The sequence below is a fragment of the Anarrhichthys ocellatus genome, unplaced genomic scaffold, assembly GCF_004355925.1.
Source record: "Anarrhichthys ocellatus isolate YVR2014 unplaced genomic scaffold, GSC_Weel_1.0 scaffold9, whole genome shotgun sequence".
Classification (NCBI taxonomy): Eukaryota; Metazoa; Chordata; class Actinopteri; order Perciformes; family Anarhichadidae; genus Anarrhichthys; species Anarrhichthys ocellatus.
Genome location: NW_022280039.1, coordinates 334129 through 357463, shown reverse-complemented (window position 1 = coordinate 357463; position 23335 = coordinate 334129). Strand labels below are relative to the sequence as shown.

At 41.3% G+C, this 23335-nt stretch overlaps 2 protein-coding genes across 3 annotated transcripts in view; one reads left to right on the top strand and one right to left on the bottom strand.

The window, feature by feature from the left end:
* iqgap2 (IQ motif containing GTPase activating protein 2) overlaps positions 1-21696 on the bottom strand; it is a 29986-nt gene extending 8290 nt beyond the window's left edge. The window contains exons 1-22 of one of the 2 annotated variants that reach the window (XM_031848970.1): positions 21365-21696; positions 18523-18622; positions 13469-13625; positions 12884-12961; positions 11753-11829; positions 9531-9598; positions 8706-8819; positions 8421-8599; positions 7714-7801; positions 7380-7543; positions 6977-7064; positions 6535-6698; positions 6245-6405; positions 5804-5928; positions 5444-5607; positions 2548-2574; positions 2161-2251; positions 1322-1489; positions 1043-1185; positions 662-832; positions 347-430; positions 41-112 (exon numbers count right to left, since the gene is read on the bottom strand). In XM_031848970.1, the coding sequence (XP_031704830.1) occupies positions 41-112; positions 347-430; positions 662-832; positions 1043-1185; positions 1322-1489; positions 2161-2251; positions 2548-2574; positions 5444-5607; positions 5804-5928; positions 6245-6405; positions 6535-6698; positions 6977-7064; positions 7380-7543; positions 7714-7801; positions 8421-8599; positions 8706-8819; positions 9531-9598; positions 11753-11829; positions 12884-12961; positions 13469-13625; positions 18523-18622; positions 21365-21410 (2529 nt within the window). In that variant the 5' untranslated portion in view covers positions 21411-21696. The remainder of the gene's footprint in view (positions 1-40; positions 113-346; positions 431-661; positions 833-1042; positions 1186-1321; positions 1490-2160; positions 2252-2547; positions 2575-5443; positions 5608-5803; positions 5929-6244; positions 6406-6534; positions 6699-6976; positions 7065-7379; positions 7544-7713; positions 7802-8420; positions 8600-8705; positions 8820-9530; positions 9599-11752; positions 11830-12883; positions 12962-13468; positions 13626-18522; positions 18623-21364) is intronic. The other variant, XM_031848971.1, reaches the window with a different exon arrangement.
* f2rl2 (coagulation factor II (thrombin) receptor-like 2) lies at positions 3083-5725 on the top strand. Its single transcript, XM_031848973.1, has 2 exons — positions 3083-3426; positions 3752-5725. The coding sequence occupies exons 1-2, from the start codon at positions 3363-3365 to the stop codon at positions 4810-4812; spliced, it is 1125 nt and encodes a 374-aa protein (XP_031704833.1). The 5' UTR covers positions 3083-3362; the 3' UTR covers positions 4813-5725.
* Positions 21697-23335: the final 1639 nt, after the last annotated feature.

The following is a 23335-nucleotide window of genomic DNA, read 5'->3' as shown; positions in this document are numbered from 1 at the left end:
AGAATTGCTCGTCATGATGTTGATTCACGGTGTTACTCACATGATCTTTGAAATACTGCAACCTCTGATTGTAGCTACGCTTGGCTTTCCACATTTTTGCCACAGCCTGGATCTAAAAGCATCAGTGTTTAATGTCAGGTATTTAATATGGCAGCCATGTTGTTAATGGTACAAATTCATTTAATCCATCTATGATGGTTATTTCAGTTTGTTGCGGAGGATTTCTAGAGATTGGTGCTAAAGCTCTCACTTACAAGAAATGGGTGCACAGCTTTAGAGTTGTCTAGTCATTCAATAAGTTTACTTTTTAATAGATTCTTTATCAAAAATGAACAGAATGTATCACCTTGACAATCGAAGAAACATTTTTCTGAAGCAAATTCATCCTGTCTTTGTATATTTTCCTTTGTTTGTAACCTTTCCAGCATGCCTGCAAAAAAAAAAAAAAGAAAAAGAAAAAGGCATTATTAATCTTATTAAGTGGTTGATCTGGTGTTGTCTTTGAGGAGTCACTGCTCTAAATAAACATGTTATGTGCTTTATCTGGTTTTTCCTTACAGAATGATGCAAACATAGAAACATATACTGTCAGTATAATATTTGCAAATTCACTGAAGTTGATCAGATTTCTGACAACAATGCTAGTGGGTCCACACACTACCTGCAATATGACGACATGTGGTTCCTGCTGGCGTAGATACTCCATTCTCTGGGCATGCCTTTTCCTGACCAGGTAACCTCTGACCCTCGCCTGCAGCTGGGTCACCAAGGCTTCATTGGCCATCCATAACTGCTCCCTGTTGTATTCTGCAGTCAAACAGCTGACAACACTCTAAAAGGAAAAAAAAAAGGCTTGTTTAAAGATTTTCAGAAAAGAAACTGACTCTAAAAACTACAGTCTGAATGTTTAATCAAATTATTAGCGTAATTTTAAAATCATTATGACTGAATCCACCCCATCTATTCCATCATTGGGCTGTAAGCATGTTAACACATCATTGCATAATAAAGTAGTGAAACTATGCAGTGCAGCAGCGGGTACCTGGATTTCCTCTTTACTGAGCTGGCCACCATTGGGTTCAAATCCTTCAGGCTCCTCCCAGGTGCCCTGTCCCGTCTCCAGGTTATAGTAGTAGTCATATCTGTCCTTCATGCAATGCTTCACCCACACACCATCAGTGCTGCCTGAAGGGAAGCAGAGAGAGCGCCCCTTTAGACCCAGTGAACGTCATATTGACACCCAAATCTGAAAATCAGGTGGGCATCAATTTCTGAAACACAGCTTCCTTTCTTGTGGTTCTTGTGCAGCAAGTCAAGTTACCTTCAGTGGCACTGCTCGCTTGTCTCTGTGCCAGTTCAGCCTGGTATGTGTCGGCACATTCAGGGAGCACCGCTCTCAGTCCTGCACTGGGAACTTGCAACGCCTGCAGTGTGTTCCGAGAGTCCCCCTCGGCCACTGTCCTGTTAATATCAGCGACTGCTCCAGCCACTAACAACGTAAACAAGATTGAGCCGAAAAAACTTGTTGAGTCAAATATGAAAATACAGCAACTGCAAAGTAAAGAGTGATGAGTAAGAAAGGAATAGTACAAAACAAGTAAAAACACATCACAATCACAGTATTGTGCCCACAATAATGACAGTATCAACACACAGGTCATCTTTATTATTTAGAAATAATTAATATGAAACAATGTGTACCAAAGAACATAGTCTTTGAGCCATAGCAACATTACATCATGTGTCATCATTTCAATGACAAACATCCGTAAATGAGACGCGACATGTGGCAGAGCAGTTCTGAGAGAAAATATCTGCAGGAAAGGAAAGAAAGACCAAAACAATCCTGATACCAAAGTATCAACTATGTATCACAAAAGATGAAGCCATGATTCATGGCAATATTGATCAAATCTGTTAGATGCCTACATGTGATCAAAATGTCTTTAAATGAATGTCATGCTGGCACACTGTCAACTGTAGCCAATAGCTGATGCAATCTATTATTAGAACAATAATGAGCCCGCTAGCATAGAGTGGTGTGGTGACGTGAAAATAATGCACATCCTCTGTACAATCACATTCTAGTACTCAATGTGAGAAGAAGTAACCCGGACCAGATACTGTTTGGATGAGTGACTTTAAACTCTGGGTACATACATGCCACAGCCTCCTCTTCACCCTGGTTGGCTGTGTGTATGGCCTCTTGGATTTGGTCCAACCACAGCACTGCCGACTCATCTCCAGAAGTCTACAATCAGGTGAATACACAAGGTCATTTCTCCTCTTTTCAGATGGAAGAGACAAAACTACAGCTCAGACTCACAAGGCATTGTTCACACACAATACCAACTTGATATCAAATTACAATTGTTTTGAAACTATTTGTCAAAACATTTGATGTTCAGGGTAAGAAATGATTGTAGTTATAATGCAACTTCATCAAGTTAGGATTGTGGAGATTTAGCTCTACGACAGTCGCACTTCATAGCAACACTGACAAAGCAAGCTGGTGCCATTACAGCATCGGCAAATAATAGACAGTACCATTTCCTCTGTGTCCAGAGGTAAGATCTAAGGAAAAGGAAAAAATGTTGATTGTTGACAATAGTTACACCACAAACATATCCTGCCCAGACTCACAGACCGTGACAATGTAACATCACAACAACCACAAAGAATGTTTATTCAGTGTGACTTTTCCGTTTGTTCTCAGGCTACTTTTAGAGAGCTCTGGTGGGGCCTGGGGTGTATCCCTGACCACAGGGCTAGCAGGAAGGAAGTCACCATTAAAACACACAGCAGACTAAACGCAGCTTGTTTTGTTTACATCTGCATCGAACCAAATTTTTCTGAGGAAAAAAAAAGGAGATAATACATCCATGGTATAGTTGCTATAGAACATAATAGTGTTGGATAAATAGCATATGTTTTCATGCCGAAGCTTACAATATCCAAAAACATCTATTACAGTAGTGACTCCTCAAATACACAACCAGGATGACCAACACTACAGTCAAATTTAATACCAAAACCCAGCTGTTGAAACTATTAGACACTGTCCTCCCCCCACGGTGAGTCAGTGGGCAGTTACTGACGCAGGCAGAAGGGAATTCAGTTTTCAAGCCTGGACAGGAAACGTGCTCACTGCACCGTTCAAAACAGACGAGCGCCCTACATACAGCGCACTCGCAGGAAGCCAGGCTCGAGTACACACCGTTATCAGTTCTACTGTTGTGCTGCAGAGATGCAAACCAGCAAATTTCACCGGTGGAGGACTCCTACATTTACTGAAAAGAAGCAACAACGAGTGGCGAAGACAAGAAACCTTCAAATCTCTGGGATATAGACGGGAGAGAGAGATGGCCGACCTTGTGCCAGGAATACTCATTTGTTTGATGGCAGTGCCAACCAGTCAGCACGATGGTAAGTTTATTAAAACACTTCTAGAGTTTAACAATAGAATGTGTATATGTTTAAGCTTGGGTCCAATATTTGATATTTATACTTGAAACATTATCTTTTTGGTACGCACCAAGTGGTTAACAAAACTATTGTTTAACTATTTTAGTTGTTAATACAATACAAAATTAAAATCATTCCAATATTTTATGATGGAAAGGTTTATTTATAAATGAACAGACAGCGTGATTAACTGGAATTTATGTTTTACTGTAGTTTCAAACATACTTTTACTTTAAGATTTAAGTTGCTTTGGAGCCATGAACATTGTTTTTCTATCTATTTATAGGAAATAGAACCTGGACCCAAACCAGTATTCCACCTGGTGCGATACCGAAGACCTTCAAGGGGACGCTGTACGAACGTAACCACACCAACCGCCTGCCAGACCCGCTGGATCCCAGCACAAACCCTCGACTGCATGTGAACCCGGAGGACCCAGTGACAGCCTACACCACAGGGGTCCTCAGCACCAGGGTCATTCCTTCATCATACATCCTGGCCATGCTGGTGGGTATCCCCTCCAACGCCTACATTCTGGCCTTCCTCAGACTCAGAGCGAAGTCCTCGTCCACATTACTTCTCTACCTGAACCTGGCCCTGTCGGACCTGCTGCTGCTGCTGTCCCTGGCGCTGCGTGTTCACTACCACTTCAACGGGAACAACTGGATATTTGGGGAAATCTCCTGCCGGCTTATCACGGCCTTGTTTTATGGCAATGTTTACAGTTCAGCACAAACTATAGCGTGCATCAGTCTGAAGCGCTACCTGGCTGTGGTCAGGCCGTTTTTGTACAGAAGGCTGGCTAAGACTACCCTGGCAGTGTGGACGTGCTTGGTTGTATGGTTCCTGTTCGGGGCTGCCATTGTGCCTGAGCTCATGGTCAGGCAGAGCTACCAGGTTATCCAGCTGGGGGTAACCACCTGCCATGATGTACTTCCCCTAGAAGAAAAGTCACACTCCTTGCTGGCATCATACCGGCTGATGCTGGTGTGTCTGGGTTTTATAGGGCCCTTTCTGATTTGTATCTATGCCCATGTGGCCGTGGTATACCACCTCGGGCAATCTCGCTGTGACTGGAAACCGTTCATCAGGGTCAGCACTCTAGTTTTCATCATCTTTGCGGTGTGTTTCTTGCCTAGCGGCATCCTGCATATCGCCCACTACATCCGCCTGTTTTCCAGTGGGGACGACAGACTGTACGGATACTACAGAGTAGCGGTGTGTCTCTGCTGCTTCCACAGTTGTCTGGATCCCTTCCTGTGTACGCTCATTTCCAAGATGGCAGCCTCAGAACTACAATTCATCTCTCTCCGCGGGATATCTCGGAGGCCGACTGTTACGACGTGAGACCGGCTGCGTGAGCACAGAAAAAGCTTCTCCTAGCTGGAGCATTGTTGGGAACCAGCAGGGAAGCGCAAGCACAGAAACAAAGATGGTGAAGTTAAAACTGGACGCTGTGAATCCCAGGGCGATACTGCGATCTCTGCTGGGTCTAAAACAACACAGAGCTTTGTGAAGTTTTAGGAATATTAGGATCAGGAAGGGAACATTTTCACTGTGAATCCAATACAAACCTATCATGTCAACCCAGTAACCCTGGCTTGATGACACACAATTGTCAACAATAATCTTTTCTCTTTGCCATGTTAAAAGCCAGAATTAAATACAAAATATATACACACACAACTATTCCCTCTTGGCCTTATTGTTCTTAATTACATATAATATGTACATAACGGTTGTAGATCAACATTTAGCTTTTCACATTCATAATGATGCAGAAATGTAGATTGGAGCCTGCTGTGGAAATCCAACAAAACTAATGATTAGAATGAGATTCGGTTGTAAAATGTAATGACAACACCGGTTTATCCAGCCATAAAGGCTTCTTTTTTAAAATATTTTGCTCTTTGAGATTATAAGAGGAAGAACAACACATCCTTTTTGCATGAATGTTATATAAATAGAGTCACAATACCTGGCAGAGGAGTCGCTTGGTATGTTGAAGGACATCATGGTAGTGTTTGGCTGTGACTGCGTTCACCCCGGTCAACTTGGCTGTAGGGAGGAGCAGCGCTGCAAGCGTCTGATGATGATCACCTGAGTTAAGTGCCTCATTGATCTCGGCTAAAGCTATGATGCCTGGAAGTACAAGACAACAATACATTTGATCATTCAATGCGTTTCATTTATTGTGTGTATTTAAATAATTATCACTGTAGGATCACAGATAAAATAAAATCATTTCCAAGGTTTGAAACTGCTGCCTTAAAAGTCTTTGAATGTCCAAAAGCTACACCACTTAAAACATAAGCAGGAAACAGCAATGCTTTCTTACATTCATGCTCCTCGTGGACTTGAACGTTGACTGTGTCGATGCATTTCTGAACATCATTCCAGGTGAGAAACTCTTGGCCCTTGGCAAGAGCCTCGCCTCGCAGTTCGATCAGAGTGTCAGCATACCTGAGGGAGAGGTCCATGAAGAAGTTACACACATCAGCCCATCCTTATGTTGGCAAAGTTACAGCACAGAGAGAACTACACTGGAGTGAAGTGATGGGCAACCTGAAGACATTACACATGTAACTTTTTTTATCCAATTCATTTTATTCTCCTAAAACCATCCTGCACCACCATCATTTAACTTCAGTGAGCGCCACAGTTGCAGGAACAACAAAACGGTAATCACGAAAGAGAACTCGATCGCTACCAGCATCACTAAACCTGAAGGCAGGGCGATTACAGGTCTAACGTTACGGAACAACTCAGCCATCTTTACCTGTTCAGGTTGTCTTGATCCATGTTGGTGAAGCCCAGAGGAGAGTCTGTCAGTTGCTCAATCACAGCCTGGGGGTCTTTGGTTTCCAGCACCTCATTCAGCACTGCTACAGCTGACAGCATCTCCACAGCTACACTCAGCTCCTCATGGCTCAAGCCAGACTAACAAACATAAAGGTCTGAATCACTAGCCTGAAGTGACATGTAACTACAGTACACATATTGCACTGACCCATTTCAGCATGCGAGTCCACATATGAAAGAGTCAAAATTGCAAACATGATGTCTCACCCGTCCCCCTTGTAGCTGTAAACTAAAAAGCTCAGCCTGATAGAGGTTGGCCGCACTTTGGTAGACGATTGGCAGTTGTGCCTCAGGGTTCATCAGCTCCTCCACCGTCTCCACTGCATTGCCGAGACGAATGGCTGTATTGATCACTGCAACTGCCTCGAGTTCTGGTCAAGAAAAGGATCACAGGTAGTCACGTCATGCAGGCAACCCATGTCAGTAATACAATTACATTTCTTCCTACCCATGTCAGTAATACAATTACATTTCTTCCTGGCTTTACAATTACTCATTTTAAAGACTAATCATGAGATGTACTGTGCAATAGAACATAGACTTGACACGTTTGCTTTGAGAAGCTTGCTAATGCGTACATATGTGATTATCAACTGACCAGCAAATATGAGTTAATACACATCTACGGTTAGCAACAAAAGTAGCTTACTTCGTTTCTCTGCCTCAGCACAGTCATTACAAGAGCTGACAACTCTCTGAATCTCCTCTTTGTCCACCATCACAGTCCTCCCTCCATCCTGCAACACAAAGATTAGCACTCACTAGAGAGATACCACCAAGGTCCCATTACTCAGCATGTTTTAAAGCAGGGCAAAGTGGAGGGCAGAGTGTCTGGTGGTGTCCATTCCAAATTAAGTTATGGTGGCCGATTAGCTTTTTTGTAAGTTGTGGATGGACTGTTCTTAATAGGACAATGTCTTCACTCGCTGAGTAGTTACAGCAGCATATCAGCAACAGCTAAAGTCCTTCATCAGTGTCTACACTACATCTGTTCAGCCAATGAAGTGACATGTGCTCACAGCAGGACTTAACAAGTGGAAGCCGGAGTATACCTTGGATTTATGTTGGCAGTAGGTGGTAAAATGATCCAGGTACCAGCGACTGTTTGACTCCTGAACACCCAGCAGGCCCAGAGCTTCAAGCCTAAGTGAAGCCAACAGAGCAGTCTCGTCCTGGGTCGACACCGCTTGATTCACCTGCCGTACTGCTGCCTGGACTGGACAGGAAAAAACAAGGCAGATGTAATTTAGGGATCATTTGTTTCTTTTCCTGAATCAAACCAATCTTATGGAATGTATAGATATTAACTGCAGTAAAGTGTTTTCATGCAAAAAGAAATGCATTCATGGTACTTGACAGAATTTAAAAAAAAGAAGAAGTCCTTACTGTTGACAAAGTCAATGCAGCCCTGGATCTCCTGGTGAGTCAGCAGCTCCTCATAAACATCTCTTTCTTCAGTAGCAATCGATGAGCGCTAATTGAGGGGGACAAATATATAAATATATATTTAGGATATACATAGCACTTATTTTTTCTCTGATCACATTAATTGTTTCCCCATTCATACTGATGAAGTTGAATTGCTGCCTTCACATTTCAGCTATTAAGCTCCTGTTTGTACAGTATTTATAAAGACAATGGGAGACGAGAAGCCGGGCGATCTGGAGGGTTTGTGTTTGGTGAAGTAGAGCCGACACTGCAGCCACTGGAATGTGCTGGCAAGGCCTATAGAGTGAGTCAGTGCAGGCAACCCCTTTCAAAGCTCAGTGTAGTTGTTATAGTTGTCAGTAGTAGACACTGCAGTCAGAAATATCGGCTCAGAGCAACAGTTTGAATTATTTCCATTACTCAAACTTGGTCTCGATGTTTAATAGTCTTCGGCATTTATGTAACTGAATATCTGACTAGTCCAAAAAACAAGTGAATAGAGAGAGATAGGAATTGGTGAGCAAGAGAGAAACTTCAGTAAACAAACTTTGTTACAAAGACGGTAAAAGTCTAATCAACCCTTCTATACAAGGAAAGCAGATAATTAACCAAACATTGTTATATAAATGATGACGGTGAAACACAAGAGGTCCCTGGCTCCTCACCCTTCCTGAGGACTGATCCCGCTTGCGAGCCTTGGCCTGGCTCAGTGTGTCTTGGTAGTCTTGGGCCAGAGCTTCCTGGTTATTCCTCAGCATTGCGTTCGGATTATTCAGGGCTCCCATTGTCACAGATGTCTGACCTCTGTCAACCGCTTCATTGATGGCAATCACAGCAGCATGCACTAACAACAACAGTGTGTGTGAACATTTCAGTGCTGGCCACAAAGATATTAGGAAACAACACAAACAAAATGATCCAGAGATTAGTTACAACGTCAGAGGACTTACAGGCAGCTTCATCCACTGAGAGCTCATTGGCCAAGATTCCTCCAATCTTACTGAAAGCTGGCATTTGAATGCCATACTTCTCCAGCTCACTCCTCATGTTACTGATCTCTTCCTCTAGAAGACAGATATACACCGATGTCAGGGGTTATAGAGCAAAGCATAGTAAAAACTAAAATATACATATATTATATAATTAATATCATTCTCTTTGCTTTGGCATAATCATCAAATGAAAATCATGATTCTCAAAACACTTTCATTATAAATCTAGTTTTTCTGAGGACCTGTATAACTCTGACATGTTCATAACTGTGCTCTCTATGTAAATCTTCACAAACACGTTAATTAAAGTTAGTTTGCAAAGAAAAAAACAATCCAATGTCAAGAGCTTTGAAGCTTGGTAGTGTGTGTGTGTGTGTGTGTGTGTGTGTGTCCTATTGAATGGCTGCAGGGGATATTTTGATAAACTGAAATGTTGGATAATTCAAAAATCTAAATTACAGATAAGATGTTTATAAAAATCTTCATAAAATGGTTCATGCTTGAGAGAACATGATAACATTATTTTGTGTTGTTCAATTATTTTCCAACAGGACTAGCTAATAAAATGACCTCCCACACAAAGAGGATTCTCATTATATGAATGCACAACTAGGTGCGTACACAACAGTAAAATACTGTATAAGCTATATAAGCCCTAAGGAAACATTTATTCTTCATTTTAAAAGCAATTACTAATGCAACGAATAACTTCTATTGTTTAAAAAGGTGCATGTTATTGTATATCGCTCAGTTTCAGGAGAAGCCAATTTCCACTGGTGTTACCTGTGAAGGCCACTTTCCCCAGCAGGTCCTGGATCTGTGGTGCAATGCCCAGTTTGTAAAGGTACAAGCTGAAATAAACCATGAGATTTAGACCATGAGATTCTCATATTTTTTGCACACACACACACACACACACACACACACACACACACACACACACACACACACACACACACACACACACACACACACACACACACACACACACACACACACACACACACAAAACCAGTTTTGGACCCTTTTCCTTCATGGTTGTTGCTCCTCGTGGCCTTTAATTGCAGCCTGTCACATGTAAACCACAGGGGGGTGGTGTTGGCTCACATTACAAAAAGCACCATCTGACAGCAACCAGCCGGCTCAGTCCACCAATGAGCATTGAAATCAACAGGCAGGTGGCTGGAAACTTCATAAAACTTTCATCTTCCCGCGGGTACCCGATAAGTGGTAATGAATTATAGATAATTAAGGCAGGTCTGAGTGGAACAGTAGTAGTAGCTGGTTATTCTGCCCTTAAGTCACAGTGAGTGTGTAAACATGAACATGTACTCTGTCCTTGGGACACAGGGAGCTGTAGACAACTATCTGAACTATGCTTAAACAAAGGGTAATGTTTTAACAAGCAGCGGATTCAGTCTGAGATACAAACACAGTAACAGCTGACCGGGATTAATGAAGGTGGTCGATTACAAGTCACAGGGGTTACTGACAATCAGCTGACTAGCTATCTCCAGACTGAGGATCCTCCTTGTTTATTTCAATGTGTTCCTCTTCCTTTTAGACAACAAACTACTCTACCACTTTGTCGTTATGTTTTAAAATCCACTTGTAAACTATGCTCTTTCCCCATTACATTGTGTTCCCTTTCTAAGTTTCCACTACACTGAATGTGCAGGAGCATCCGCTGCTTTGCCTCCATGCTTTTGTACCCAGGGAAGTAGAGTATTCAGTGGGTCCTTGTGGGACGCAAGCTGGACCCGTAGGAAGGAAGAGCACGTGTGTGCATAAAGAGGGAAGGAAACCAATTCTCTCAGGACCCGAGCGAAACACTACAACAGAAAAAACAATCCAAGCAGCTGACATAACCACTCCCGAAATCTGTGTTTGGCTGACTGGAAGGATCAGATGGATAAAATTGACCTTTCAGTTCACCTCAATAGAAAAAGCGATTCTCCAGCCACCCAAGTGACAGTAAGGTCATAAACTTTCTTTTTGCAGTTTCACAAACCCAAAACTATGACAAATAATTGACCCTTTGTGGTGAGACCACAAGTAAAGAGTTGTGCACTGAAACATTCAATTTACCAGAAAGCCCTGGATGTAAATGCTGTATAGATGTATTAGAAGCAGTGTTCAGAGTGTGGTTATGCTCATCAAACGTGTTTAGAACACAAACTATTCAGAGTAATTGAATAGTTAATTGGACAATTTAGGAACTGAAAGCATGTGAATGTGCAACAATGCAGCACCAGCTGCCTACAGCCAAATGCATGGTACTGTATAATATAGCCTTGACCTACTTAAAACAAATCTAAAAAAGGTCTGTTTGACAAGAACCGTCTCTGCCTAACCTGAGTAGAAACAACATTTTCCAGTTTCATATCACTCACTAAGTACTGGTTCTGCTCTTCACATATAAATTAAAAGGTTGAACTTAATGGGAACAAAAAGAGGTCACGCCTGAACCCCACAGAGTAATATAAATATTTCAGTGTAAGACATTTGTCCTCCTACATATGAGCTGTCCTTAACTTCTGTAGCTTTAATACACTGCCGTGTAGAAAGCTACAGAACTACTCAAACCTTAAACATGTCAAAGACAAACCAAAGTGTCTGACAATGTCGGCCACAACCACCGACTTAAAGTGAATAAATCCAAATTAGACAGTGACAAAGAGTATGAGCAGATTAAAAAACATATACAGACAAATGACATTCTTTCTAAATCTAATCTGCCCATTAGCTCATAGTTTAATTCTAACTAGCAGGCACCAGCAGTAGGACTCTAGGTCAGCTATGACAAATAGTTTAGTCCACTGGTTTACATTTCTTCCTGAGACGTAAAATCACACATGACAGTGAGGTGTGGCATCTTCAGGAAAAGAGCAACTGGGGAACTTGCAATTGCATAAACAATCTGTAGAAGTGAGGGAGCAATTTTGGTGTCAAAAGTGAGAAAAACATGAAGACAGTAAAGTTAAAAATCACTCTTTTATTCTTACCTCAGTGCGTGAATGCAGTATACCACTTTGGGCATGTTTTTGCGATCGTACACATCTGTTGTTTCAGGATAGAATATCTGAAAGCAGACACCATATACATTAGTCACTCTTCTTCCATCAGTGACACAATATCCACAACAATGCTGTCTTTTGTGTCTTCTCATGAAAGATGCAATGTGGTTACTACCGTTCTGTGACATCTGCCACACCGTCAATATAATTTCATCTGTCAGTGTTTACATTCTTAAAGATGAACAGAATGTGTGAGTGCAGTGTGTGAATCAGGTCACAGAGATTAAACTATTTATATTTTCCAGTAAAATCTGAGCTTACTATACCTTTTGTAATTGAAGAATTGTATCATGTAAAAACAGGTTGTGTTAACTGATTATATATTTGTGTGTCACCCTTTACTCTCTGCAGCTTTTTACCTTAAATGACTAAAAGACGTATTTGACTCAGTCTTACCGTCGTCCTAGGATGGATTAGATTCTACTCTGTGTTAGTTCCAGTAGCAAAATCTCTCTAGTTGTAGGATTCTGACCTCTAATATGAGCGATTAACCCTGAGCATCACAAGTCTCCCTATTAGCTTTATGTTTGTTTGTTTATAAGATGGGTTTGTAGGACATTTAATATACCGTTACCGTGGTTAAATGACACTATGTTGTCAGATAAAAACACAACTTCTTACTTAGCACAAAAAAAAAAAAAAAAAAAAAAAAAACTTTCCCCCAAGTTTGAAAAATGTAATCTGCTGCAAATAAATGACTCAACAACTAAACACAAACAAGTCACGTCTCCCTTCATTAAACAACTCATGTCTTTCATGAACACATATAATTGATTAGCCTTCAAACAGCACCTGCTGTTGTGCTGATGAGGACTTTGCATTAACATGAGTCATGTCTTTTCTCAGCAGCTTGTTTACTGTGTGTGCTGTTCCTGAATGGAATCTCAGAGACGCTCAAGTGATCAGTGAGTCAGCAAAGACTCTTATAGAATATCAACAGTTTTATATAAGCTTTAATGAATCTACAAATCAGAGTCATTAGTTATCAGTGTGATGATAACTAATGCTTGAAATGGGTCTGTACACTGAACATGTGCGTCTGCGTTACCGATGGCTTACCTTGGGGAGACCTACTGACTCCATGGCTCTGAGCCACTGCACTGTGTTGTCGGTGTGTCTGAAGTGCAGCCCTTTGCTCTGAAGATGAAAACAGGAGCACAGACATATTAATGGCACCATATGAGGAAGTGCGGAGAAATTGTTCAAAACATTACCGCTGCAATCTGAAAAACGGTGATAAAAAGGTTGTTATGGCATGCACAAATAATGCTGCATTATAGAAAAGCGAGCTCATCATCGATGGCCTTAAAACACGCACAACAGCCGAGCGGGTCAGATAACTAAAGACCTCATGCTGACTCCTTCACTTATCTAGCATCTCACAGTCTGATAAAGTGTGTTTGCTTTTCGTCAAAGAGAAAAGAAACGAGCTCAAAGTCAGGCTGAAGATCTCACTCAGACACTTTGTTAGTAGGTCTAAACAACTGCCTGCCACTTTTATCCCTTTCCTGTGTGGAACTGTTTAAAACTGTCAGGACGTTCTTCATGTCTGCTATGATGTAAACTGGTGAAACATTACAATGTAGTGCAACTATGACCTTAGCTGAAGACTGCTGGCTATAAATAAAAGAATGGAAGATGTACCTTATAGCGGGCCTGGTCTCTGTCGTAGATCCTTTTCTCAGACACCATTTTGGGGGCAAAAAAGTTGGCTAGCTTGCCAAGGTAGACACCATTCCTCAGTCCCTCCTCCAGTTCTGTGGTCGGGGGCAAGTCCTCCTCTAGGCAGGCCTCCATCCACCTGAGAGCACACAAATACTGATCTCAGAGCAGGCAGGCAATTTTCTCTCTTGAAACCAAACTGACCTCAGTGGAAAACCCCTTTTTGAGATAGTTATTACTAACAACTAACTTACTATCAAATATCTAAAAACATGAATAATTACAGTCTAAGCTGGCAAGTTAATGGTATAAAGCTGAGAAGTGAATAATCTCAAACCATCGCTTAACTAGCTGAGGTGAATATAAATAAAGATGAGAAGACACGACTCTCAATAAGTACAGTAAGAGCTCAACTCATCTAAGTGGCTGGCGAGGTTTCCAGTTTAATTTCCATTAAAATGTCTCTGTAATACTGAGCAGCTTGCTATAGTTACATTCAGTATGAACAAATATCATCCCCTCTGCCGTCTGAGATGTACTATGGAGTGCAGTGCAATTCATGAGGTGGCTGAATGCCTGCATGTAGTGAGCAAGTCACCTGCTGCCCTCAGCATAAACCAACGACAGTGGGCCGAGAACATACTAATTTAGATCATAATGACAATAATAATGCAATGCTGTCTTTGATCTATAATACTGAGGTGGGACAGTAGGAATAAGATTTTATTTCAAAGTTAGTAAATATAGCACCTTTAAATTAATTTCTACCGGATCAACTCAGATCTAGATACATTGTGTCCACTGGCTAAAAAAATGTATGAATTATTTAAAGAGCAAACGTTTGTGTAAACAACAACAAGAGCATTTCAGGTTTAGCCTGAAAACAATAATAAATGAACACTTTGCATTAATTTTAATGTCTTCATTTAAATGTATGTTATTAGGACAACACAAACTCCAGATGTACGATAGTTTATCAAGTCAGCGCTGCTATAATTAACTGAAATGATTTTAGTGAAACGGATCAACAGAGCAGTCTGTAGGCCAGTGAGAACTGGGCATCGTTACAGCAGCACCCACACTGAGCCCAGCATGCTTTAGGAAGGGGGCTGTGGACAGACTTACAGTAAAGGTTAAAGGTTAGCTTTACTCGTCAGGATGTAAACACTAAATACTATTTCAGCCTAAATTTATCACTGGTGAAGGTTTATGAGTTTCACTTCCGCAGGACAAAAATGTGTTTTTGTGATGGTGATGAGAGATGTGGTAGAAGCTAAAGCTTGAATAGACAATACTCGGCTTGTTTTAAAATAATGTTGACCTTCTTTCAAACTGATTTTCCTTTAAACGGTTCAAGAGCGGCTTCAGCGCAGTCTCTGCCAGACTATTCCCGGAGATATTAGGAAAAAAATCCATTCCAAAGAGCTAGTGAATGATTTGTGAGCACGGTGAATCATCATGGTCTGAAAATCTGTTACACATCATCTTACTGCCTGGAAGTGATACATACACACCCCCCCCCCCCCCCCCCCCCCTAAAAACTAACTGTTTATATGTTAGGGTTTTACCTTTTTGCTCATCATCATACAATTATATGTATCCTTTATGCAGAGTACAATGCTCAGTGATTTAACTTCCTTATGTTTTGTTGACGAGTGTCATTCATACCAGCGGCTTCTACATTTCCGTCTACAAGCAACAAAGTGCTTCCTCCCACATGCATGCGCACAGACACCTTGTTTAGGTTAATTAAGGCTGTGTGGGCACTCACTAGTCTCTAGTCTGCCATAATATGTGTCAGCACCTGGTCAGCACATTAGAGGAAAACCACAACACATCGTGCACCGTCAACGCACAAACCCAGTGGAGAGTGTAGGATGGGCACCTTGAGGAATAAAGCATCCTCGTCACGAATTATGTCCCCTGATGCTGTAGATTATGCAAAAAATAAACGTCTGCCATACTTCACTGTTTTTTAGGACTGTACTACTACAGTATAGTAGTACAGTCGATGCATCTTCCCTGTAAAACCTTGTAACAAGCAGACACTATTGTTACATCAATAAAGGTTAACCGTCAACAGGCACATGGCGTTACATGTCACACTGCATGACAGTGAAACTGATGCAGACACACAAGCGCTCAGGCCCACAGACACAACATAGCTTAGAGACTGACACCAACCAGGGCAAAATAGAGACACATTGTTGAATATTTTAACTTTCATATCTCCATAAAAGAGACAAATGAATGGAGGAGATCAAATGCCGACAACATTCAAGATAACAGTGGACGAAAAACATAGTCAAAGGAACATCCTGCGTAACAGAGCTCTCCTGTGAAACTCCACTTCCTGTACTTAAAACAATGCCGGCAGAACTCGTCCCCCCGAAGTAGGACAGGCTCTTGTTTACAGCCCTCCAAAGCAGGCCTTCCTGTCATTGTCCAAACTAAAACTCACCGGGCAAAACAAAACACCGCTTTCTGGACTCTTGGACTTAAATCTGGACTCCAAAACAAGTGTGTGGCTTCTGCCGCCACTAAACCTGCACAAGTAAGCCAACAAGAATATATGTGTGTAATGCTCAAAGTACTCGCAAAGGATGTAATGCGCCCGAACTGTGAAAATAGCCTCTCAGTGATCCTGTGCTATTTGCACGTATTCAAACGCTGTGCTTGACCTGTAGGTACGGCCTGAAAATTACATTTCTTCTTTTTCTCTGTAACAACATTTATACTATGCCACATGAATAGCCGTGTGGCATAGTTCATGGTGCCATCAGTGGCCGCAATCCGGTCTCTGTGAAGTCGCCCCAGAGTGTCTCCTGAAGGCTTGCGTCACGCTGGTCATGAGTTTGTGCCTGTGTGTGTGTAATGAGAGAAATTTAGCATATGTGGTAGGCCAGGGTGCGTCTGAAAATTAGGATAATATCCATGACTGTAAAAAAACATGATCTAGATATCCTGCGGTGGACCTGTATCAAAGCAAAAGGGTTTCCATCCAAAAGAACTACAGATTAAACCATCGACGGTTTACTCTCCGCTGAAGGTACAAAGTCTCATTCTAAACACTACTCTGTATGCTGTCTGTCTGTGTCTCTCTGTGTGTGTGTGTGTCTGTATCAGCTGACAACAACAAAAGTTAAGACTAACTCAGCACTCTACCTAGTGCACTTCAAGGGACTTTGAACAACAAAGCATGTGGTCAATCTACTGTGGTCTGGGTAAATATGATAGTTCATATGTGACATAAACCATCTGCAAATTAACCAATAAAAGCTTTGAATGTACTATTCCTGCTGTCCTGGTGTCATGTAAGGCACTGGAAGCAAACTAACTGTCTTTTTAAATCAAAGATGTTGGAGAGGATATTTTCAGTGAAACCACTTGTTGCTATTTATTTGTTCACGCCGCTCCACCACAGTGCATTGGATAAAAGGCAATACAACCTCTTTGATGGGGACGTACAGTTAACAAGGGATGTAAAAGTAGCTGCGCTTCATTTATGTTGCAGGAAGAGGATGTGTTTTTTTCTCCACTTCTTGAAACACTAAATAGCATTTATTGGCCAGTTCAAACACATTTGGGGAAAATATAGGTGTATAATGAAACTATGTCTGTTGTAAGATCAAAACCCAGGAGTACTATGGTTGGCTTGTTTCAGTCACTGCTGACTCCTGACTCCAGAGAGGAGAACCTAATCCCATGCTCTCTGTGGTCAATGGCTTCATTAGCAGCCGTCTTAATCCTAATCTGATTTGACAGCCTTCCCAGAATAGAGGTTTCATTGCACAATTGACAGCAGTGTGAAAGTCAGTAGCACTGGGATGCAATAACAGGAAGCTAGAAAGTGAAAGTGTGTGTAAGAGTTGAATAGTGATCCTTTTGAAGTTAGCTGCAGAGTGATACTAAAACACCTGTTCCTTAAACTGCTGCAGTGGGGCTGAGCTAGCCTTCCACTACTTTCCATCTCACTAAAAAGAAGAAGAAGGTGGGACAATCTAGGCGTGGCCCCATTTTGATGACGACTGAATCTGTGCTCAGTCTAGCCAACCTGCCCTTAAAGACCCTTATTATCCTGTGACATAAGCAGATAATGTAGGCTATTCAAATAGTCTTTACTGAGATGAAGTGCAAGTTCAGTTGTCAAACGATAATCTGTCAGGAAATGCTCATGTAAATGAGGCTGCACACAGAAAAAGGCTGATTGCCGAATCGCCCCTATAGGCTACAGTAGGTTAAAACACCAAGTATCAATCCTGAAAATAAATCTCTCTCAGTCTCGGTAGGGTTGTCACAAAATCAGGGTGTAAAAAGAGGCATGATTACACTTCCTGTTCATTTCTGCTTGGATGGATGCCCTCGTGAAGAAGACAGGAAGTGGTTTAGTTTTGCTCAGGCACCACACAAGAGATCGTCTTCATCAAATTTATGTCGTCTTTAGAATTACTGCTGTATTTCAAAGACTCTTGTGGAAACCATTGCAAAAGTATTTACTAAACCTACTGCGAAAATGATCAAGAAACCTTCAAAATAATTCTGTGTTGTATTTGATTATTTCAGCGATCAGTGAGGTTTAGGTCAGCACCTCCCATGTCTTAATCACACACGTTGTCCTCAATGCGTACAGCTCCGTGTCGTCATCTCACGTGACTGCTGCTTGTTGATTCTGCCTTTATCCATCATTAAAACTCCACGCTATGCTACTACCAAAATGATTCAATTACACACCGCTTTGTTCCCTTATCTATCATATTCCCCTCTCTTTCACTCCACCAGTTCATTTCTCAACCACTCCCTGCTGTTAATATGTAACGATGTTCATTAAACACAGACTTATACCACAGAACTGTTCTACCCGATCAAACATTAAACAGACCTACTGCTGCACCCAAGGTCATTCCTCTGAGTGTAAAAGTAAACACTGTAGAGAAAAGTGGTTGCTTGTAGTCAGCATTAAGCTCCTCTTATCTACAAGGTTTTTTCCCTTCCTCCCTTCCTTCCTTCATCCATTCCTTCCATCCTTCCCGTCTTACCGCTTGGCCTCCTCCAGGTGACACAGGTACTCGTAGGCGATGTTCTGTCGTCTCCTCTCGTCCATCTCCTCCGCCGACAGCCTCTCATCGTCCTGAATGGCTGGATAAGCATGCATACTCAAAATGATGTCAGGGTATTTTTTTTCATTGTTCAACATACTAGTGTGCTGTGCTTTCTTATTGGCCTTAAATACACACGATTACTGTAAAAGTGGGCTGGGCAAAAGGATAATCATGATATTAATTAAGTTGATTTCATGATATTGATTATGTCACACTATGGCAAATGTAAACAAAATCACCTGACCTATGTATCGCCGTCACTTATCATGCAAGAAAAAATCTTTTACATGGTTTTTAATCAAAGCCTGCTCAATCTATTTGGACAAAATAAACAGAATGTCGATTAGATTGAATTATAGCTTAGTATCTAAAATCATGTTACCTGCATTAGTCATTCAGATTTATTTGGGTAGCTTTCATATTCATAAATGCATGACGCACCTTATTTACACCATGGGCCATTTCAAACACTACACCGCAGAAACAATCACATGGATATAGCCTACAGTTCTTCATTGTTGATTGTAAATTCAATTGTTTTAAATTGCATTAAAAGCATAACAAGTTATCTCCAGTGTCATACAAGAGATGTACAGAGACCCAACATTCCCTCATCAGCAACCATGAAAGTAAAGAATCTCCTCACCATAGAAATATTTCATTAAACTGACATTAAGCGTACAGTAGAGAGGTACCTCAAATAATAACTTGTTTATTTTGTTGATGCTTAGTTCCCATTTCAAGGGAACTGTAGTGACCAGATGCAGAAACTGCACAGCAAGAGCATTTTAAATTGTGATAGCTTCTAAGACTGAGAGGTTTCATTTGGTTAAAGTGTGTTTATTTTAACTGTTGGGATCTTGGGTTCCTGTTGGAAACTGTACTACATCCCACGCCCCAATGAACCCCTGATTGAGTGAAATTAAAAGTCCACGTCAAAGTGGCCTTAGTGGGGTGCCCGGCTGACAAGTGACTTCCACTGAGAGTTGACCTTTACCTGCAGCTTAATGAGATCCCCCCCCCCCCCCCCCAACACTCTAATCCAATCAAATCTCTTTATTTCTGGCCCGAGTGAAGAGACAATCTCACACCCGGGGGCTCAGTTTAAGAACAGAGCCTTCTCCCACCGGACTAAGCACTGCGTCCTGGTTTTGGATACAGGCGAGTGTATCAGGGTGTAGGACATCAAGTGTGAGACTGAAAAACACACACGCTATACGAGTCAAAGTCCTCTGTCAATGAATTCAGCTGTTAATGATGTTGAACCACATTTAAGTCAGATATCTGTAATTCTTACTTAGTGCTGGAATGTCTTTTGTAGCATTTTATGCCTATAAATTTTATATCTTATTTATTGAGTTTGGACCTGCAATGTGGAATCCAAGACATTTTCCCCCAAAGGGACATTAAAGTACATTCTACTGAATCTAGCTTGAATCTGTCTCAATAGAGGCTTGACACGTCATACTCAAATGTGGAAGGCAAACAAGACAAACACTTGTATACACACACAAAATTGGATGTCCAGTCTCATGCCCTAACGCCTCATGAGCACAGTGTCTGGTTATCCAACCATAGATCAGTGGCCCAGCTGTGCAGCTGTGTGACATGGATGTGTATGAACACTCATGTCAGAGGTGGATGCAGCCTCAGTACAGCCATTACACACACTACCTCACTCACACACTTCCTGGAAGTACTCAGCGTTATATTTAACCCTCAGGATGAGTTTGTTGCCTTTGTGTGTCACAGGATCACCGGACCTAAATTGTGGGCTACATGATTGTGTGTCATGGGGGGAACTACAAATCAAGACCGACTTTGCTTTTGGGTTTGCATAGGTCCCATAACAGCACTTGCAAGTAATACACATGCAGGGGATCCGTTATTTGCCTTGTTTCACACAATGACAAGGACAACAAATGTAAGATCTCACAGCCTTTACAACAAACTACTCACTATGTGTGCTGGTATTTCTAGAGACACACACACCTCTTCTGGATGCACAGTAGCTGAACATCTACATAGACTGCATTAGCATTGAAATTCAATGGTACAAGTCACAGGCAAAAAGATTGCATTGATGACATAATTGATTGATGTTATCTCTCTCAATGTTGCACTTTGCCCACAGATGTTGGTCAGTGACAAGATACAATTTATTCTGACTTTGCAGACTAAAGTTGTTTGTTTTATAGATCAGTGAGCTCAGTTACATTCTTAACATGCTCATGGACTCAGTTATAAATGTCTCAACAGCAGCAGCACAATCCCAGGTTAATGGTTAACCTGTGAGAAAATGCCTCATGTGTAGACAGGCTGATATGCTAGCTAGCGCGATTAACCTTAAATAAATACACAACAATCACTGTGGTGCAGTTGGAGGCACATTGAAAGAAAATAAAGTACATTTCAATACGTTCCTGGGTCACATTTCTGAGGGTGTTTACAGCATTTAAGCCCCAACATACACCGCCTGGACACTGGACGTATCAATAGTGTAGCTTTAACGTTAATTTGACATCCAGCATGCGAGTCCCTCACCTAATAACCTCTTCCATTGAACATTGAATCGCTCTCGTTCTCCTCAGACCACGTTTCATTTCTTTCTCTCCATGTTGTCAGAGATACTCCTGCAGGGATCCTACTGACCCACCTGTTGCTCATCAGACATCTTACGTATCATAACCAAGCACACACACACACACACACACACACACTATATATATAACGCTGTGCTTATGAGAGATGAAACCGTTAGAACAAACGTGTATCTTACTTCCATAGCGTGGCTTTTGTAGAGTTGCGGTTTCTTCATGGTACATCTTGTGTCGTTTCCTCCACTTGTGGACTCGTCTGAACTGGAAATAAACCTACGAGCTAACGTGACAACGACCAGTCAGCAGTATGCCGCGCCTCTCAGGATATATTGGTATGAATAAGATAACCGGTGGAGGGGAAACAAGCAAAAAAACTGTCTTCAAAAGTTTCATCAAAGCGCCAACTGTCACTTTCGACAGACAAGCCCCATGGTGTGCACTTCTCTGGCTCCTGAACAAAGTGTTAGTGTTAACTTGTCCCTGCTAACGTTCCGCTCTGAAGTGAAATGATTGACAGGAGACGGACGTTTAGCACCTTGCTCCACCTGCTGGTCAAAAGGTGGCTCATGCTGCATTCACTGTCACTGGGGGAAATGGTAAATCCCGGCCCAGCACTACAGCACTGCACTAATGTCTGTATTCTCCTGTTCTGTCTGTTTTACTCAATGTAAGCTTATTCCCATCATATGTTTTACTTTACTCTTCATGCATCTCTTTAATTCTTATATTTCCCCTCTGGCACCCCCTATACATTATCCACCAGGTCCCTTACCGTCCACCATTCATTAAAATGTAGGCTAATTGTCTGCCTTGAATATACTTTTTGTTATTATTATTCTGAGCAATATCATTTTGATCACAAACAGCAGCCCATTAGAAAGCCACCTCAGACATTTCATCAGAATCAGAACCATTTATTGCCGTGGTATGTTGAATGGTATCATTTCCTTCATTCTGGTAAATTATCATGCACCAATTTATGTTGTCTTTATTTGTGCAAAGGAAACAGAATTCAGGCAGCATGTGACAATTCTAAATGTGAAAATATAATGCAATATAATCCAAGCATTCTGTGTTGCAGCTACAGTAGTAATTTAAATACCTAAATTAAACCACTAGGTGGCAGCATTAGTTTGAAATGAATGGAGTACCCTCAGGGAACACTGCTGCAGTGTTTCTCTACTGATACTCAACTACCTACACTAAGAACACAAACGAGATTGTCTGCCTCATTTATGTTCAGGTGGACTAATTATTAGACACGACCATCGAGTTGAATAAATACCTCTCTATCACTGTTTCAACAAAAACTGAAGGTTATTACCTTAATAAAGATGTTTTGAAGGTGTTTTATATTAGCGTTTACCTACACTTTTTATTATGAATGCAAAAGTTTTTGTTAGGCAATAAATTCACAGCTAAATTTATTTTATATGTTTATCTTATACGTTTAGCATCCCACACATATGAAAGTACCCACGAACAGATGAAAAAATAAACTACTTGGAAAAAGGGAAATAATTACAAATGCTAAATAAGGACTAGGTCTTGGTGAAAATGTCTCCACAGCAGATAAGTGCAGTAATGTATGGAGAGTATGAATATGGAGATTGATTATATTCCGAGGTTTGAGATAAGGGTTGTGAAATAAAAGCAAAGCATAATTTGCTAGAGAACATAACTTTTATTGTATATATGTTCAAAAGCAGCACAGTCTGCAACCCCTGCCTTTCCAGTTTCTAACGTTATTCACAGGGCATCGTTTGGCAAATAATTCTTCACATATTTTCACACTTATGGACCTCTGAACATACAGCTCAGTCATCCTATGACTGGCAGGCCCTTCACAATAATATACACAACTCTATTCTCCACATACATTTGATTATCTCCAATAAATGGATGAACAGAACTTACAAGAGTGATACATTCACATTTTTCCTCAACAAAAAAATCTTAATATTGCCATCATTTTCTGCCAGATGAATTTACAGTAAGAACACAAAGTTGACCACAAAAGAACAGAAGTTTTCTTACATACATGCAAGTTTGTGCACACACACACGCACACACACACACAGAGTAGCAGGTGAGTATGGGCTTAAAGCCAAGGACACACAGAGATGTACAACAGAGATACAGTAGATGGA

Bases quoted from the DNA above. Each gene is read 5' to 3' on its own strand.
- f2rl2 (XM_031848973.1), top strand. From the start codon at position 3,363: ATGGCCGACCTTGTGCCAGGAATACTCATTTGTTTGATGGCAGTGCCA. The intron at 3,427-3,751 runs GTAAGTTTATTA...ATCTATTTATAG, and splicing joins GCCAACCAGTCAGCACGATG to GAAATAGAACCTGGACCCAA.